At 42.5% G+C, this 18,667-nt stretch overlaps 2 protein-coding genes across 2 annotated transcripts; both read left to right on the forward strand.

Moving 5' to 3' along the window:
- Window positions 1-724: 724 nt before the first annotated feature.
- Window positions 725-12,122, forward strand: shisa4 (shisa family member 4). Its single transcript, XM_084542731.1, has 5 exons — window positions 725-1,043; window positions 4,130-4,307; window positions 6,734-6,870; window positions 6,960-7,151; window positions 8,839-12,122. The coding sequence occupies exons 1-5, from the start codon at window positions 959-961 to the stop codon at window positions 8,877-8,879; spliced, it is 633 nt and encodes a 210-aa protein (XP_084398857.1). The 5' UTR covers window positions 725-958; the 3' UTR covers window positions 8,880-12,122.
- A 109-nt stretch (window positions 12,123-12,231) lies between these two features.
- On the forward strand, window positions 12,232-17,325 carry lmod1b (leiomodin 1b (smooth muscle)). The gene is made up of 4 exons (XM_084543603.1): window positions 12,232-13,402; window positions 14,426-14,950; window positions 15,389-16,570; window positions 16,640-17,325. The coding sequence occupies exons 1-4, from the start codon at window positions 13,166-13,168 to the stop codon at window positions 16,664-16,666; spliced, it is 1,971 nt and encodes a 656-aa protein (XP_084399729.1). The 5' UTR covers window positions 12,232-13,165; the 3' UTR covers window positions 16,667-17,325.
- The last annotated feature ends 1,342 nt before the right edge of the window (window positions 17,326-18,667 follow it).

The raw sequence follows: 18,667 nt of genomic DNA on the forward strand, positions 1-18,667 counted from the left end.
CCGATTAGCACTTATACAACTTTATATGTAAATATAAGACATGAAATATATATAATCTACATATATTATAATCATGTCATGTGGGAGGTATGTGTAGATGTAACAAACTGTAATTTTGCGAGTTTCAGATTGTCTGGGGGTTGTTATCTAACAGAGATGGACAGACTTTAGCACCTTTAAAACTATCTAACTGTATTTGTTTATATATTTATCACCAAACCAATCGAAGTTGGGCTTATGTGGCCCAAATATATGGTTCATTTGGTTCTCTTGCAAATAATATTTGTTTTTAAAACTGTTCCATAGTATAGGGACTTGTTTTGTTTTCAAGCTTTCCAGATTGTGCTAAGACCTTCTTTCTTTATGGGGGCGGGGAGAAGGAAGATGCATTCAGAGCTGCTCGAAAACGCGATATTTATCAAAAATAATAGTCATGCACACTAACCAGTTTTAAACAGCACTGTACAAAGATACTATTCCTTCATATATTCCCTAATCAATGTTTTTTTGCTAATATTTATGTAAATTTTTTTAATGCAAGGCTTTGGTTTGGAAGAGTATTTTTGCATGTGGCTGTTATAAAAAACTGCCTACTTACTCCAACGCAGACAGGCGCCAAGTTAACATATTTTAATGACTATTTTTTTAGGGAGTCTCGTTCGTCGTAGTCGACAACGGAGCGATGGAGAATAATTCCAACATTTTAGACAGTACGTGAAGGCATCGTCCTCCTCGTCCCCGGTGAACGGCGTCACAGTCGCGATGTGTCATTTCGATGGATAAATTACCGACCGTCAAACCCGTCCCGTCTCCCGTGCTGTTCTCGAGCCAGGATAATGCCTAAGAGCGATCGCTAGCCGGACTGTTCCAGCCATTTAAAAGGAGAAAAAGAAAAAAAAAAAAAAAGCCGATGAAAATACCTGCTCTTTAAAATACCCTCGCTCGCTTCAGATTCAGGATGGGGATCGTCTTTCCGACGGGCAACATGTCCCTTGTCTCGGTGACTTTGGCAATGCTCGCCGTCGTCCTCTGCACTTCTCAGGGTAAGATTACGGCTCAGCATTAAGGCCGTGTCGCTAGCTGACGGTAACGGCTTTTAACGGTCAATCTCAGGCTGCAGTTTCTGTATTATGGCTACCCACGCGGCCGTTATTTTTTTTCCAGCCGTTAACCTCAAACCGTTAACTTGGACTGTTCCAGCAGCAGCATCAACGTTCTCTCCAGCTGCATGCTAGCTGTTTACTTGTGTGTCCGTAATATTTATTTCAGGCCTAGATAACTGAAACTTTACCGAAAAGTGTCGCATTTGGCAACTTTTAATTCAGCTTGTGGGAGCTACTCCTTCTGGTTTATTTAAATCAGTTGTTTACATAAGCTAACTAGTTTAACAGGTACCTAGCTAATATTGACATTAGCAAGGCAGTAGCTGCTAGCCCATTAGCTAAACATACTATTTATGTTTTGTTCATTTCTTGCCCATTAGTTTTTGTATAAGACATCCTTTAGTTGGCAGTCACTAATTTTAGCGAACTTCATTTTTTATTTTTTTTTATTTTTACTTCCAACTTATTTTACTTTTGATACAAACGGGTGCTGCCCAAGCTAATAGTAACATTGTACAAATATAAACAATGACGCAACGATAGACACACACACTTGTTTTATCTGTGTTTTGAAGATATAACTTGTTTTTTTGTTTTTTTTTTACTGTTGTGATTTGATTTATCAATGAGTAAAAATAAAAAAGGCAGATGATTATTAGAATAATCATCTGCAGCCATATGGTGGGAGATAAAGCTTGCCTAAAAAAGATAAATCAAGAATAGCTCCAGAACTATCAGGTCCATATTCATGACCCTTGCCTCTATAGATTGGTAAGACTTCAGAAAAACCTAAACTTTCTTATAGATAAAATAGTAGAAAACACCCTGATAGCGATGATATCGTGCACAGAAATGCCACTGAACCCATTCAGCAACCCCTTGACTACAAAGAGTTTATGTATATTCTTGCAAAAATATATTACTAATTTTATTTACTTTTTTAGCACCAAGTTGGCTTAAACACATGGGCATTAAAATATCACAAGTTCAAAGTTCAGTTTGTGCACTTAAATCAACGTGTTGCTTAAAAACTGTTACAGAAGTTTAAATGACTTGCCAGTTTATTAGGTACACGTCACACAGCAGTAACCTCAAAGTGCTGCAACAAATACTACCTTTATGTAATGTTGATTCAGCTTTCACGGATTTGCCATTGGCTTGCATTACGTTGCACAGAGAGGTGTTATTTAGTCTACCCACCTTGATGAAAATAGTGCAGTGAGCAAAATAATAAAAACACCTGCCAGTGTGACGCCGTCCACTTCAACCACTCAGTCTGCAGGCTCAAGAGGGACCATGCACTTGAATCAACACCTCTTTCAAACGGTTTAAACGGCAGAACATTATAGTCTTTGTGATGGTAGGATTTACTGCGGCATTGTTACTTTATTGAGTTTAGAAGTTTGACAAAAATGCAAGGAGAAGTGTAAACACCGAAGCAATACTTACTCTAAATAGATTATTTAAAATTAAAGCTTACATATCAAATTACACAATATGTACTGTCACTGCTGCTCAAAGGTCGCCATCCAAATTAGTAGACTCAGCAGCCAAATCTGTTTGGATCCTGGCCCCACACAGGCACCACAGACCATCTCTAATGTAGTTTCTATCAGTTTAATAAGCTCAGGTCAACAAATAAAAGTAGCAGATTGTGTCGTTGACATTATGTGTCAGTTTTCCCTCAGCCTTCAGGGGAAAACTTTCAAAGCAGTGAGGCTTTTAGCAGCCTGTTGTGACCGGGCTGTAATTTAATGTTCCCCTTAAATTATGTGTTGTGGAAAACATAATCATACGTCCTCCCTTCAGCTCAATTAAGAGCTCACAGTATGTTTACTCTTTTAAAAGACAGCATGTATTACTGAACAGCGCAGAGGCCACTTTTCTTTCATTTCAGATTGATAAATTTTCTTTTAAGGTCGTGACACACAAAGCCGATTATTGGCCATTTGCAGTTGTCGGGCTTTCTGGGAATATCTGTGACCCTAATTATTGCCGTTTGTGCGAGACCATAGCCACAAGTCGAAGCCATTTTGGCAGCTTTTCGATGTGTTGATTCAACGGCGGACTACGTTTATTAAAGGAGGTCGCTCTGATTGGCTTAGCGAACTAGTGTACGAGAAGAGAAGCGAATGTGGCAACAAAATGCACTCACAGACGCAGTTTTTTTTTTTTTTTTTTTTTATCAACAACACAATCCGTCCGAAAAGTGATCGGTAAGATTCAGGAGAGGCCAGCAGCTCTGTACGACAGTTTGTAACTCTTCCTAGCCTACCAGCTACTACTAGTGTTCACAGTTTCTCCTTTTGTATGAGGAATACAAACTCTTACCAGATTCTGTCTCATACAGATGCAGCCTTTGTTGCCAGTAGTTGTTGGATGTTGGTTTTATGTACCTTTACGGTGACAAAATAAATTAATAAAAGCTGCTTGACAAAAGAAGAATGATCATTTTTTTGATGTGCAGTTACCAACTATTGATAATTCAAATGTGACAGTTTTCTGCCTTAATGTCTTAAATGATAGTAAATGAAGTATTTAGGATTTTTGTCATCTCTGTCAGACAAAAGGTAATTGTTGATCGTTCTGACTTTTTTGTTGTATTATAGACCACAGAAGCAGCTGATCAATAGAAAGAATAGCTGGCAGAAGAAGTGGTAGTGAAAATGATCATTAGTTGCAGTAGTGCAGCTCCTCAAAACATCCTGAGCACCTTAACACTACCTGAGCCTGAATCCGTTTTCAGCCTACGTCCCAGGTTTGTGTTGAATAGTGCATTGTGTCTGTGGCTGGTCTGGAAACATAAAGATGTAAGAATGAAGCACCCGCAAATGTTTGACATACATATTTGGTTTTTCTTCTTAAAGGCAGAACAAAGTTGTATGTGTCAAGACTCGTTCTCTCTTGAAAATGTGATAAAACAAACAGCATGTCGATGGTCGTGAGAGATGGTTGGAGGAAAAACAAACACTATGGAGAGCAAGCTAAAGTCGGACCTGCTGTTCTCCGCTTTGTTTTGTTTGCAGTGAGTGGAAACGAGGACTGCCTGTGGTACGTGGATAAAAACGGCACCTGGCACAACGGCTTCGACTGCCCCCTCATCACATTCTGCTGTGGGAACTGCCACCGGCGCCAGTGCTGCCTGGACAGATTCAAGATGATCACGGAGAGGGAGCAGAAACGCTGCATGCTCTTCCAGTTCAGGTGGGGGCAGACGCAGCGGCAGCAGGGTTTTAAATTTAATTGCTTATTTATTTATTCGCTCGACGCCAGGAGTCGGTGTTTGTGTTCAAGATTCAAGGCTGTCGCTGCAGCATCGTGTAGCCTCCTTTGCCTTAGAGCAGAGGATTCTTTGTTTTCTTTAACAGGAAATTTTCACGGGTTAAAACACACATCTGTGAATGTTAATTCAAAAATACCAAGGACTGCCTGATTTCTCCAGGGTGACTGCTTTCTGCTTTTCTCTTGTGTCACGGTGAAATGAATATCCTTTCGTTTTGGGTTGTTGGCCGGATAAAACAAAAAGTCTGAAGATGAATTTTCAGAAACAAAACCATTGTCTAAAAAATGTACAGCCTCGTTCCAAAGTTCCAAACAGACCTGCTGTTACCATAGTTATTACATCCATTCCTCTACTTCATCCCATGTTGTTTTGAACCTTCCTTCCAATTCGCCTTTGGCTAAGCCCCGCCCCCCTTAGTTACTGTTGCTACGTCCGACATTCTCTTCTGGGCTGTGGTTTTCTGGTTATCTATAAGGCACTGGTATCAACATGGCTTATGCTGTGACAGCTCTTCCTGCTGAACTTTTGTCAAACTTTTATAAAGCAGCAAATAAAGTGTCCGATAGAAGGAGGCAAAAGGGGGCTGCAATATGCGTTCGAAGGCTATATTCAGGACATGATACAAGTGAAACGCAACGAACAACAAGGCATCCAAACAGAGGCAAAAGCATACCGGTCACAGTCAAAAAATGAACCACCGCATATCGTATTAATCGAGACGGAGGCTGGGACTGACAATATCAAGGAGCAACACTGTTCATGCAAAGCTGGGTCTCTATTCACTTCTATAATCGTTATTACGAAGCAAACGGACTAACGTTACGCACGTATAACGTTGTATTTCTTCAGCGTGTGCTATAGCGTATCAACAACTTTGCAACTTAAGCTGTAACGGTGATGTTTTGGTTAGCTCCACAGGGTTTTGCGCCCACATCATTGGGCTTATCCATACCCTGGATATATACCGACAGTAGTATAGCCTGCCGAGACCGAAAATATGAGACGCCTGCGTTAAAGTCAAGTCACCGTTACAGCTTAAGTTGCATAGTTGTTGATACGCTAGCACATGCTGAACAAATACAACGTTATACGTGCGTAACGTTGGTCCGTTTGCTTCGTAATAACGATTATAGAAGTGAATAGAGACGTACCCAGCTTTGCATGAACAGTGTTGCTCCTTGATATTGTCAGTCCCAGCCTCCGTCTCGATTAATAGGATATGCGGTGGTTCATTTTTTGACTGTGTATGCTTTTGCCTCTATTTGGATGCCTTGTTGTTCGTTGCGTTTCACTTGTATGTCCTGAATATAGCCTTCCAACGCATATTGCAGCCCCCTTTTTTGCCTACTTCTATCGGACACTTATTTGCTGCTTTATAAAAGTTTGACAAAAGTTCAGCAGGAAGAGCTGTCACAGCATAAGCCATGTTGATACCAGAGCCTTATAGATAACCAGAAAACCACAGCCCAGAAGAGAATGTCGGACGTAGCAACAGTAACTAAGGGGGGCGGGGCCTAGCCAAAGGCGAATTATGGGCCAGCCTCTTCTAAATGAGGTATGGACATGAGGCATTTCTATTCTGACTGTACTATTTTCTGTGTCCACCGTGAAACATTTACACTGAACCTAAAGCATATAAAGCAATTTGTCATGTAAGGACACAAGATAAAATACACGCAAAACAAATCAAAGCGTGGCAAAAGTATGCACAACTAACTTAAATGGTGCATCTACAATATACAGCCTGAAGCATGAAAACGTGTAATATGTACACTGGAATGATACTATAATAATAATGACCAGTAATCTGTGGAGAAATGGAAGCTCTTGAAGTAAAAACGTTGGATTATGAGGATATCCTCAATCAATCATCTGTGCTGTGCTGTCTAATGCCAGCGTCTCCCATAAGGGATTGTAATAGCGCTGGACTCGGCAAGCTCGTACCCGAGAGGCGGCAACGTGGCAGTTTTCCTCCACAGAGCTGGAAACCATCCATCACTATCCAGAAGCGAGCAGACAACCTGCAGTTTATTAAGCCCAGTGGGAGATCAGATCAGTGGGCGGCGGAGGCTGAGATGAAATGCAGGGCTTTTGCTGCTGAGATTATGAGGTGATGGAATGTGGTAGAGGCTGTACGTCATTTACTGGGATGTGATATCAGGGTAAGTCATTAATGAAGAGCGAATCAAAAGCTTCACATCACAGCCATCTCTGCTTTAATCCTCTCTAAAGTGAGCCGTAATTAGCGAGATGGGGAAGGAGGAATAATGCGAGGCTAGATGATCAAAGTTGGAAAAGGAATGCATTGTAACTTAAGTCCTCCACTCTCTTTTTCCTCTCTTCTCAGCCCTACCACTTTAGCCGGCATCGCCTCCTCCATCCTCCTGTTTGTGGCCATCATTGCGACCATGGTGTGCTGCTTCATGTGCTCCTGCTGTTACCTCTACCAGAGACGGCAGCAGAGGGGCAGGACTCCTTATGATGGTGAGGCCACTAAGCTCTTTGCCCTTTTCTGTGCAGACAGTTGTGAGATTATAGTTTCTCTTCATACCTGTACTTTTTAACAACCTCAGCCCAGCAGATCCCCATGGCCAGCTACCCAGTGGAGCCCATGTATGATGCTTATGGAAAACCACTTGGACCGTCCGAGTACCCACATGCAGGTTATCCAATGGCGCCCCAGTATCCAGGCATGCCTCCACAGTACCCAGTGATGCAGCTGGGACCTTACCAGCCGCACCTAATGGATCCTGCTTACAGCCAGGGTAAGAGAAGCATAACCCCCTTCAGAGTTTGGGGAATTCCCTGATATTTCTAAACGATTTTTATCGTAATGACTCCACGGTCTAGTTCCACATCAAGTTTTTTTCCCCAACTAGCTTAATGTACCACGTCAGGCCGTAAGTACTAGTCGTACTTTTGTTGGCAGCTTTTCGGGTAATTCAGCATTTTGAGTCGGCGCCATAATGGGTCCGTCAACGAGGTTGCTCATATTTGGTGTTCAGCTTAGAGAACCAGTTCACGATCAGAGACCTCACTTCTTGTTTTTCACCTTCTCTCATCCAAACGTGTCAGTGCACAAGTATGTTCACCGGCTTAAGGCTGACATTTATGGGTTTGAGCAAAGATAGGAATCAAACACCAGTTCCAAGTTGTTTGCTTAAAATTCTCACGCCTACTTTTGACATTATTGTGACGGTTACACATTGCAAGACGCTAACATCTAACTCCTGAAACTTGCAACAAATAGTAGTCATGGTGAAGAGGAAGAATCTGTTGAGTTTGTAGCGTCATGGTAAACAGACGATGGCAGCGCAAGTTGTAATATCTGTTAAATGAACAGACGATGTGCTTAATCTACGCTCGTATACTGAGACATCTTTCAGCTCAGCCCAACCTAGCAGCATGTCCGTTGAAAAAAAACGGCTCATCTTATCAGGCTTAGGAAATAGTCCGTTTAACTAAGACAACCAAACAGAAAACTGGTAAATGAATACTGTACCTATATTATCTAGTTTCATCTATATCACGAGGCAGACTGAAGCTACAGTTAGCTCTCACGGCACACTACAGTCAGTTTGACCTGCCCATTAGTTCTCAGGCATTGTTTGATCAGGAATCAGAAAGGGATTTGATCACTCTGATAAGCAGAGTCAATAATGGCACTGATATCGCTAAACTCTTTCAGTATTCATCCTTAGTTTGGATTGAAACGTCTCCACTTATTACCATAAATATCGAATACAAAGATACAAACACTCCCCCCAGGACCAATTGTAACAACTTTGATGATCCCTTATTTCTTCATCCAAATTACAATATGGTGCGGACATGAAGAAGGAAGGCTGACTTTGACTTCACCTCACCTCACCTGTGTCTGGATGGAAAACTTTCACCTGAATACACCGCAACGACTACAGCCGACGGCAAGCTGGCACGTACTTTTATGTCAAAGGAAATAACTCTGCGTTCCATTAGGTGGCTGGAGTCTGTGTTTGTTATTCAAAAAGGGAAACAGGAAGTGCTAATAGCTGGGAGAGCTACAAACTGTTGAACTGAGCTGGCCTCTACTGATGAATGCTGCTCAGTCAGTCCACAGTTTATTCATTCCAGATGATCGTGGTGTTGTGAAAAGCCTAAACAGCCAATCACAGACTTGTTCAGCTGCTGATTCCAAATGGCGTTTGACAATTGCAGCAGCTCTAGTACGGCTGCAGACTGTTATTTATCTCCACATATACATACGTACGTACATATTTTGCGGTTTTAGTCTGTTTCAGAATCCATGTCTCCATCTTAGCTCTGAATTTTTACTTAATTTCACCAGAAAGCAGCACCAAACCTCAACAATTGAATGTATTAAAATGATTTAAGATACTTTATCTTTAACATACTACTAATAATATTATACTGAAGATTTGACCTTTTTTGTTTTGACTTTTTATTTTTCAGCCCCTCCACCTTACTCTCCGCCTCAGTATCCTGGCCACTGATGGGCTCGTCTTCACACAGACACACACACACACACACACAGTGGGGAACAACTGCAACGGATAGGAATGACTGTTTCCAAAGGAGAAGGCAGCAACACACATTCTCTCTCTCTCTCTCTCTCTCACACACACACAAGCACACACACACTCAAATAAACGTTACAGCTTGATTAGCAAAGGTTTGCCTGTGAGACAGAACAGAAGGCACTTTATGTTTTTTTGTAGTTGTTTATTTACAGCATCCTAGTCCTAGTTTCCCACAGTACTAAATCAAACTCTGTCCTGTGACCTGACGCCTGACTGCTTTCGACAGGTGTCACATGATCCTTAAACTCTCGACGTTGTGCTGCCACTTCTGACGCACTCACCTCAGTGACAGGGTGTAAACTAAACCGAGGGTTCATTACCTTAGGATCGGAAGGGATTTATATGTATAAAAAAAAAGATAATGCACTCCCTTTTAATGTGTCGAAGGGAAAATGCTTTACTGTCTCACCTTTGTTAAATTTGAATAAATAGATAACTGCCTATAGTTACATTCCAGGTCATCTCTGACACTGATCCACAGTCTCCAGATAACATGATGTCTTTATATCTAGTTTTGATGTTTCTTTTGCAGTCTGATCCAAGCTAATGTGAAAAAGAAATTGGAAATTAGGACTGCGTGTTAAACTGAGAAGGTGAAGTGTTGGACTGAAAGGCTGATGGGTTTTATGGCACTCTCTGATCTGTGTAAGAAGCCTTTTGGCACCTGTTGGTTTGAACTTTATCTCGTCTTCTTTGTATCTTCGAGGTAGTTTCTTAGCCTTCTCATGTACCATCACAACATCAGCATGCTAACCAGTCACAGTTTCCTGCCCTGTTATGCTTCCTCTCTGGTTTTAAATGATTACAAATGCGTCTTAAAATGAACCCCATAATTCCCGCCAGGATGTTTTTATTTCTTGTAACATATCAGGGTTGGTGGAGGGGGGAAGTTGCAGGTGGATGCTGCTGGAATAAAACAAAATATCCCGCCTTACAATAATAATTAACCGTGAAAATAAGAGATTAACTATTTAAATACATATTTTGTAAATCTGTTCTTCTGCTAAATATTTTATGATATTGTAACAGGTTATTTGAAAACGGTGTATTGCCATTGTAACATAAGATATGACGTTTTGGCATCATTCCATTTAGTATTTATTATTGCTGAGGTTACCTTTTACTGTGAAGGGGTTTGAAACATCTGGACTGAGCTACAAAGCCAAAAATGAGCACTGCTGAAAATGTAGATTGTGTTCTCTTTAAAGGATTTTAAGCATTTTATAAATCCACTTATTTGCATTCTATCTGTAAGTTAGATGAGAGGATTGCTACCTCTTATTGTTTGTACGGACCAAGTTCTAACAACTAAATGATTAGCAGCAAAAATGCATCAAAAGTAAAAGTAGTCATTATGCATAACGGTTTACTCTGGGGTAATGTTTACAGTTGAATTGGTTCATAATCATTGATGCAATAATTATAATTGATTTCTATACTGCTGGGTAACTTTATTTATTTGTTGTTTTGTTTGTATTAATAATTAAAAGTAAGTAGTCAGCTACCAAATACACAGAGCGGAGTAAAAAGAGCATTTCCCCTGCTTATCTGGTCAACTAATTGATCTCTCTCTACTATTTACCTGATTCTGCTATAAGATAAATAAAGCCGGAGCCAGTGGTTTGTTAGCTTAGCTTAGCATGAGGAGTAGAACCAGCTAGCCGCCAAGCTCTGTCTAAAGGTCTAAAACTCTTTTTAATTTGTTCACAAGTTGAAGTGTAAATATGTTGATAAAGGAGCGATGTGTGGAGATGGTGGTAGGGGGATTTTGTTACCCTTGACACAGCCACATTGTTTCCAGTGCTCATGCTAAGCTAAGCTAACGGTAAATGTTAGATTCCGGGGCTTAAGGGCCGCAACACACCGGGCCGTCTGTAAGCGTCTGTGAACGTTGACACTAAGAGAAACAAAAGTGAAGAATATATAATTTTCAAAAGGTGGAAGTGACAACAAATTTCAGAGAGCACACGCGTCTTCATGTCATTTGAACACACAAATATTTCCACGACAGCATGGTCCTCTAGAATGAATAAACTGTAGACCAACTGATCACAAGGATTTAGGAGAGGCCAGCTCTGTACGACTGTTTGTAACTCGGTTGCGCTGCGTTCAAGGGCAACTTTTCTTGGTCAAGACACAGGCGACTCCACAGTCGGCCTTCGTTGCCAGTAGCTTTTGACGGCGGTTTGGTGTGTCCGTACCTTCAGAGTATATTCTGGGACTATCAATATATTTTTCATGACCGTAATCCCAGCCAGGTCTCAAGTCTTGCCCTTATCTTAACTGGTTATGTAATATCTACACTAACTTAACTGACTGCCATCTATCCTCTCATCCAGTCTGAACTCAACAAGAAAGCAGAAATGTGGATTTCCCAAAATGTCTAAGTACTCTTTCAAGAAAACATATGGAGTTTGGCTCCAGAGAGGTCATAGTCTATATTCTGAAGTTTAGCGTGAGACAGCAGCGGTCCTTGAAGCCTTTGTAAGAGCTGTGAACTGTAAAACGCCTCCTCATAGGTCGTCTTAATCCGTATTGAACGTATGAAGTCACCTTGTTGATCAGAGTAGACTTACTGCTGTATCTTCTCTCACTGCTGAACCATGCAATGAATCGGACGAGTTCCGCAAGTGGTATTCAGCGTAAATGATTCCCTCCGACGCCGTCGTCCTCATGTACAGATCTGCTGAGCCTTTGTAAAGCACAAGGAGAACGCTGTAAGATGATTTCATATGAAGTAGGGCGTAACATTTGCTCAATGATGTTTCTGTTCATTTGTGCTTCTTAACCAACTCCATGAGTGTGTTTTACTGAAACTTACATCAGGTGGAACGTAACATGTCTAGATATGACTTTTTTTTTTGTCTATTTGTCATATGTACGGTATGACATTGTAATATAAAGTGAGTGAAAAGTTTTTATTTCTATTGACATAAAATTTAACTTTGGAATGTAAACTACACATGTCTGCTGTGTCTTGTTATTTAAAAAAAAAAAAAGGACTGAAAACAGGGTTCAGTGTGTGATTTTGGCCACTAGATGTCCATATTAATCTGCAGAGTTTAATGTTTTCAGATGTTTGACTGAAAATCATACGTGTACACTACAGTAATATTTATTTTACACAAAACAGAAAAGACAGTATTTATCAGCGTTATATTATCGCTTAATACTGTATAGAAGTATTTTAATTTTAATATCGATTTTATTTGCTGCATTACTGTAATTGGTTTAAAATGAGTTTATTTTGATATGTAAATAGCTATATACAGAAAACAACTACTAAGAATCTGTAAACTTCAAATGTGATAATTAAATCATAATGTCCCTTCCAAACCTATGCTTACATCCACTCCTATATACATACTTATATTTGAACATTCAGTGATTTTCATTTGCTTTCCCATACTTTCTCCTCTTGACATATTTGTACATTAACCCTGACCTTTTATTTCATTTTACAATCCAGTGTTTTGTTTTTTAACTTTGTTATCTCATTGAACACTAGGCTTTTAGCTTCATTTAACTGCAAATATTTATAGACCGTGTGACTATAATGAAGAGTTTATCTTCCTCGCTGGTTTTAAAACAAGCTCTTGTAAAATAAAAATATAACTTTAACCTCTAGCTTTATTCCAAAACATCAGGGATATTTTTTTTCTTTAGAGAAACTCTGACATTTCTCTCTGTGCCAGAAATTATGATGTGAAAAGTAACCCCTAAATAAACAATCAGGAACTGGTCTCCAGTATAAACACACAGCGTGTAATAGGAAGTCTGTGTAAGCCTGCTCTGGCATCTCTGTAAACTTCAGCCCTTCCCATTACCTTTAAAGGAGTGTGTACCCTGAACTAAATATGGACATGCACTTTCACAGGATTTTGAAGAATGTCCCAGCCTCACAGTGCACTTTGATGATGCGAGCCTCTCGCAGTTCGTCACTGGTACCCCTCGCTGCAACACCGTGAGTCCAGCCTCTTTGCACCAGGATTGATGCCTCTGGTGGCTTTTTGGTGAGCGGGACCTGAAAGGGCAGCAGGACATCAGCTTTGGCACATAGGAATACTCCACTTCTCACCACAGGAGATAAATTCGACAATAATCCGATTTTAAAAAAAGAAGGATCTACCAGTTTACACTATCCCGCCTCCAAAGCGCCCAACTTTGACCGTTCTTCTCTAGCAGATTTTTAGGCAGTCATGTCCAGGCGAAAGGTGAGAGGCCTGACCCGTACGGGCCGCCAGGTCAGCGAGGACCCAGACCTGGACAACCTGCTGTCCACCCTCTCCCCTGAGGAGGTGGAGGAGCTGGAGAAGGACATGTTGAAGGTGCCAGACCTCCACCCAGAAGAGGGGAAGATCGTCGTCCAAGGGGAGAACCAGGCTGCTCGAAGTGACACCAAAAAGAAGCTCATTCAGAGGGAGGCGTCTCTTGAGGTTAGTGAGGAAAAGTGGTTCAGGTTTGACTCATGAGAAAGTGTGATCTCTGTATGGTCATGACATGTATGAGCTCCTTTTAAAGAAATGACTTGCAGGAGGATGACTTTATATCAAAAACAGACAATATCCTCTGTCCCAGGGTATTCTAATGATAGGTTCTGCTGTTTATCATTTTTACTCGAAGCAACTGGACCTCAAGCACCCCGAGCCCATCAGCTCAAAAATAGTGGTCCCCAGAGTTGGCTTCTGTGCCAGGAAAAACATTGTCTTGCCTTCTGAGGCTTGCTTACATCTATCCCACATCCTCAACCATCTTCTCGGAAACATGCATTTCTCTTATTACCGTGACATGTGGTAAACGTTTTTTTTTTCCTACTGAAACAGACCCGTGCTCGGTTGAGGGTCTCGAGATTTCTAGCAGTTTGCGTGTTTAAAAGAGAGGCACTTGAGTGGATGGAGCGGCGGCCCTGCGGAGCGTCTTAATCCCGGCCTGATGGAATTCCTTGGTTGATTGCTCCTACGCTCACTGCCTTTTAAGGATGCATCTGCCAGGGCCACGGCCGCACACGGCAAAACAGATGGAGGCTCACAAATCAAAGACTTAGCGAGCTTCTCGCCGCAAATGTATCACTGCTCTATAAAAAAGTGGTCCCTTGTCCTTTTGCTGACTGTAAACACACATGCCATATTGTGTGTGAGAGAGTGTGTGTGTTTACAGTGAGCAGATGGATGAGGAGCTCATTTACAGTGAAGGTATACAGCATTTGCACAATTAGACATCGCTGTATATTGTATTATACTGCACATACCATACAGTTTATGCTCTGTGTTTGCTGAAACAAATTGTGCACTGCATAGCCTATAACTTATTTAAATGATGAGGCTTTAAAAATGTGAAACTAACAATTCAAAGATGCACAATGAAAGTTAACATCTGATTAAACCATGTAACTTTTTGTTGTTGGTATTGTCCTATTCCTGAGTGCTTTACTTTCTGACAAGATGTTCCTCCTCCTGCAGGGTGAGTTGAAGAAACACAGCCGGAAGCAGGAGTACCTGAGGAAGATGGGCCTCAGCCAGGAGGGCAACGACAACATGATAGTAGGAGTGCAAAGACAACCTAGTATCTCGAGCGACAGAGATCTCAAGGTGGAAGACAAAAACAGCAAAGATCCGGAAAGTTCAAAAGGGGAGCGAAGCTGGCGTTCAAGTAGAAACTGGAGGCAGGAGAGCCGAGACTGTGAGGCGAAAGAAGAAACCAATGAAAAAGAGAAATGCGAGGACAATAAGTTAAAAGACAGAAGAGACAACAGAGAGAGCGAAGGCAGCAAAGCGAAGGATATGATCTCGAAGTTGCCGGAAAAGAAGGACAACAGCAAAGAGATGGAAAGGAAAGAAGAATACAGCAAAACCAAACACATGATCTCAAAGCTGCGGGAGAAAAGTGAGAAGGATGTGAGCAAGGACCGAAAGTCAGAGAGTTTCAGGACGCAAGGGCTGGTCTCGAAAATGATCGAGAAGCAGAGCAAGGCGCCAGAAAGCCAGGCTCAAGAGAGAAAATCAGAAGGGAAGAAGCAGAGCAAGGCGCCAGAAAGCCAGGCTCAAGAGAACAAACCTGAAGAGAAGACGCAGAACAAGGCGCCAGAAAGCCAGGCTCAAGAGAACAAACCTGAAGAGAAGAAGCAAAACAAGGCACCAGAAAGCCAGGCTCAAGAGAACAAACCTGAAGGGAAGAAGCAAAACAAGGCACCAGAAAGCCAGACTCAAGAGAGCAAATCAGAAGGGAAGAACCAAAGCAAGGCACCAGAAAGCCAGACTCAAGAGAACAAACCTGAAGAGAAGAAGCAAAACAAGGCACCAGAAAGCCAGACTCAAGACAGCAAATCAGAAGCGAAGAAGCAGAGCAAGGCACCAGAAAGCCAGACTCAAGAGAGCAAATCAGAAGGGAAGAAGCAGAGCAAGGCACCAGAAAGCCAGACTCAAGAGAGCAAACCAGAAGGGAAGAAGCAGAAACCAGAGGAGAACAAAGCCGATGACAAAACCAAACTCAAGCGTCAGCCATCTGAGAAGGGCGAGGTGCAGGTGCAACGTGACAAGGCAGAAAAGAGAACAGATAGAGAAGAGGTGGTCAACCACAGCGACCACGTGAAAGAGAAAGAGAAGAAGATTAGCACGGAGCAGAACGCCGAGGAGAAGAAGGAGAAAGAGGACAGCAAAGGAAAAGTGAAAAATGCTGAGGAAACTGGGAAACTCGGCAACTGTGTGGCGAAAAACAGTCCAAACAGCAAGGCGAAGGCGAAGGTGGAAGAGGAGGAGGAAGAAGACTCAAGCATGTTTGATGAGCTCATGCAGCAGGTTCGGAGCAACGACCCCACTCTCACTGAACTCAATGTCAACAACTCAGAAGTCATCAAGACGAAAACACTCATCGAGTTCGCAGAGGCTTTGCACAAGAACACCCACGTCAAGAAGTTTGCTCTGGCCAACTGCCGCGCGGACGACCACGTTGCTTACGCCATCTCCGGCACGTTACGCAACAACAAGACCCTCACCAGCATCAACCTTGACTCCAACCTACTCACTGGGAAGGGCATCCTGTCTCTTATCCAGGCGCTGCCACACAACTCCACGCTGACCGAGCTCCGCTTTCAGAACCAGCGCCACGTCTGTGGGGGGAAGACTGAGATGGAGATGACCAAGATCCTGAAAGAGAACACCACCCTGCTCAAACTGGGCTACCACTTTGAGCTGGCGGGACCCCGAATGACCACTACCAACATACTGAGTCGCAACATGGACAGACAGAGGCAGAAGCGCCTGCAGGAGCAGAAGCAGGCCCAGGCCAACGGGGAGAAGAAGGGGACACTGGAGGTGCCCAAGATTGGTGGAGGAGGATCTGCGAGGAGCTCGCCCAGGGCTTCCCCCAAACCCTCACCCATGCCTTCACCCATGCCTTCACCTAAGCTGACTCTTAGAAAACGAGCTGGGGGAGGTCCACCGCCACCTCCACCTCCTCCTGGGGGTGGACCTCCACCTCCTCCTGGGGGTGGACCTCCACCTCCTCCACCTCCAATGCTGGATGGAGACCGCTCAGGCGGTGGCAGGAACTCAAGGGACCAACTACTCGCCTCGATCAGAGGAAGCAATATTAAACAACTGAAGAAGGTAAGAACTGTTTACGGACAGGTTAGCTGGGCTTCATTTACATATACTGACATGTTATTTTCCCCGCAGGTGCCAGTGCCTAAATGGCTGCAGTAGTAGTTTATGTTGGAATATAAAGTGAAAAAGAAGAGCAAGGGAGAACAGACATCTCACACCAAGTTTTCTCGGAGATAAACTCTACATTCCCCCGGCTGGTTTAAGAGCTGCGCTGTGGGACGGATGGAGAAAGTGAAACATGAGATGGCTGGACGACTGGCCCTCACTATGAGTTCTCCCCTCAAACACTGGACCAAAAGGACTCTGTGGAGAATGAGTGATGCAGGGCTCCCTATAGGCCGACTGCAGCACAGAGTGCCATGAGCTTGTGGCTGTTTGTCTTCAGTTCATATTGACGCTTTGCTGGTTATTTGCACTAGATAATATGAAGCCGATCATATAACATGTTGGCTTGTATATGCATCTGAATGTGAGCGTGTGGTGGGAGCGTGCGGTGAGCTTCATTAGAGATTCATAGGAGAGCTCTTTATAAAACTCTAATATACTAAAGTCTATAATTAATATAGTGAGCATTAATTTGACCATTTATTTATTTGTGGCGTGGGGAATCCACCTTTCAGCTGTAAATCTGCTCAAACTGGGAAATCTGAAACGGCGGAAATATCAGGGAATAATCAAACATGGCGGCCTGACTTAATAAAAATCTGGGTAAGAAAACTAAAAGGTCACGGTGGCCTGTGGATTGTGTGTCTCATTGTCAGATCTCAAGACATCTCAGGCAGGCTTGAGGAGCGGCCCAGTGGAATCCTGGTGCACGACGAAGGATGTTCAGCACGGAAATAATTACGTGATGCATTTGATCAGGAAGTGCAAATGGCTGTCCTTCACCATCTGATGTTGTATTTTGTAATAAATAAATAAATAAATATTCTGACCTTGGTGTTTGAATATAGCCTTTATGTGTGCATCTATATGTCTACACCTTAAAAAAGATTTGGACAATAGTCACAGGATTAAATCCATGATTTGATCCGTTGCCGTACTTTCTAGAGGAGATTTAATGCGGCAAACAAAATAATCTTGAGTGGTGCAATGAAGGACTCACACGTCTTGTCACACATGTCTTTCTTTAACCGAGCCTGTATGTCTTCAATAAAGGATTCTGGTACGTTTGCAAGTGTAACATTAATGAAGTACAGCCGAGTTTTGCACGGTTCTTTTCCATATTGTTGAATATCATGTCATTTATTTTAGCTTGTTTATTTTGCCTCAGATCTAGCCATTACTCTCAAAGCATAATAGTTAAAGAGCCTTATACAGACGTGTGTCCATAGCCAACGGCCAACCTGAATAATATGTCAAGCGCTTGAAGCGTTATGCATGTGAATCCTGACATGTGTGTTTTGTTTTTTGTTGCGTCCCTGTGCTGCGGAGGTTGACATTACTGAAGGCTGTTTAAAGTTTCTCTGAGCTCACCATGAACTTGAGTTACACACTTGTGCATACAAGCAGGATTTTTTATTTTATTTAGGAGGCCAGTTGTGGTCCAACAAGAAACTCGAACAATAAAAGTGAGTTTACAGAAAGTGAATCTCCAGCGAAGCAGGGGACCTCTGTAAGTTGTTAACGTATACACTGAACAATAGTAAGAGGGAGTGTGTTTAACTGTAAGCAAGTTTTTGTGGAGGAAAAGACATATCAGACACAAATTGAAGCCTTGTTTAAACATGTTTATATAGTGCTTTAATTTCAACGTCTTCATCATCCATCTTCTACAATGAGCAATGATCTCTACTATCTGTTGCTGGAAACGGTGGGAGCTGTCTAGTGTCCACCCAACAGCTGGAGAGGTAACCATCATCTTGGGTAAATAGGAGAGGGGAGCAGCAGCAGGCCAGTTTATCTCTCCTCAGCCTTGCCTCAGCCTCTGCGTCCATGAAATGCCTATATTTGGTCATTTCTCAATGAAGGCTCGCTCCGAAAGTCATTCCTTTCCCCTTCCTAATAACGGGCCGCGGGCCAGCCGTCTGTGTCTCGGCTGTAGCTGCTCCCCTGACCAACAGCGCTGGTTGGAGACGGGGGGAAAAAGAGGGGAAGGAA

Source organism: Chelon labrosus (genome assembly GCF_963514085.1).
Source record: "Chelon labrosus genome assembly, chromosome: 4".
Lineage (NCBI taxonomy): Eukaryota > Metazoa > Chordata > Actinopteri > Mugiliformes > Mugilidae > Chelon > Chelon labrosus.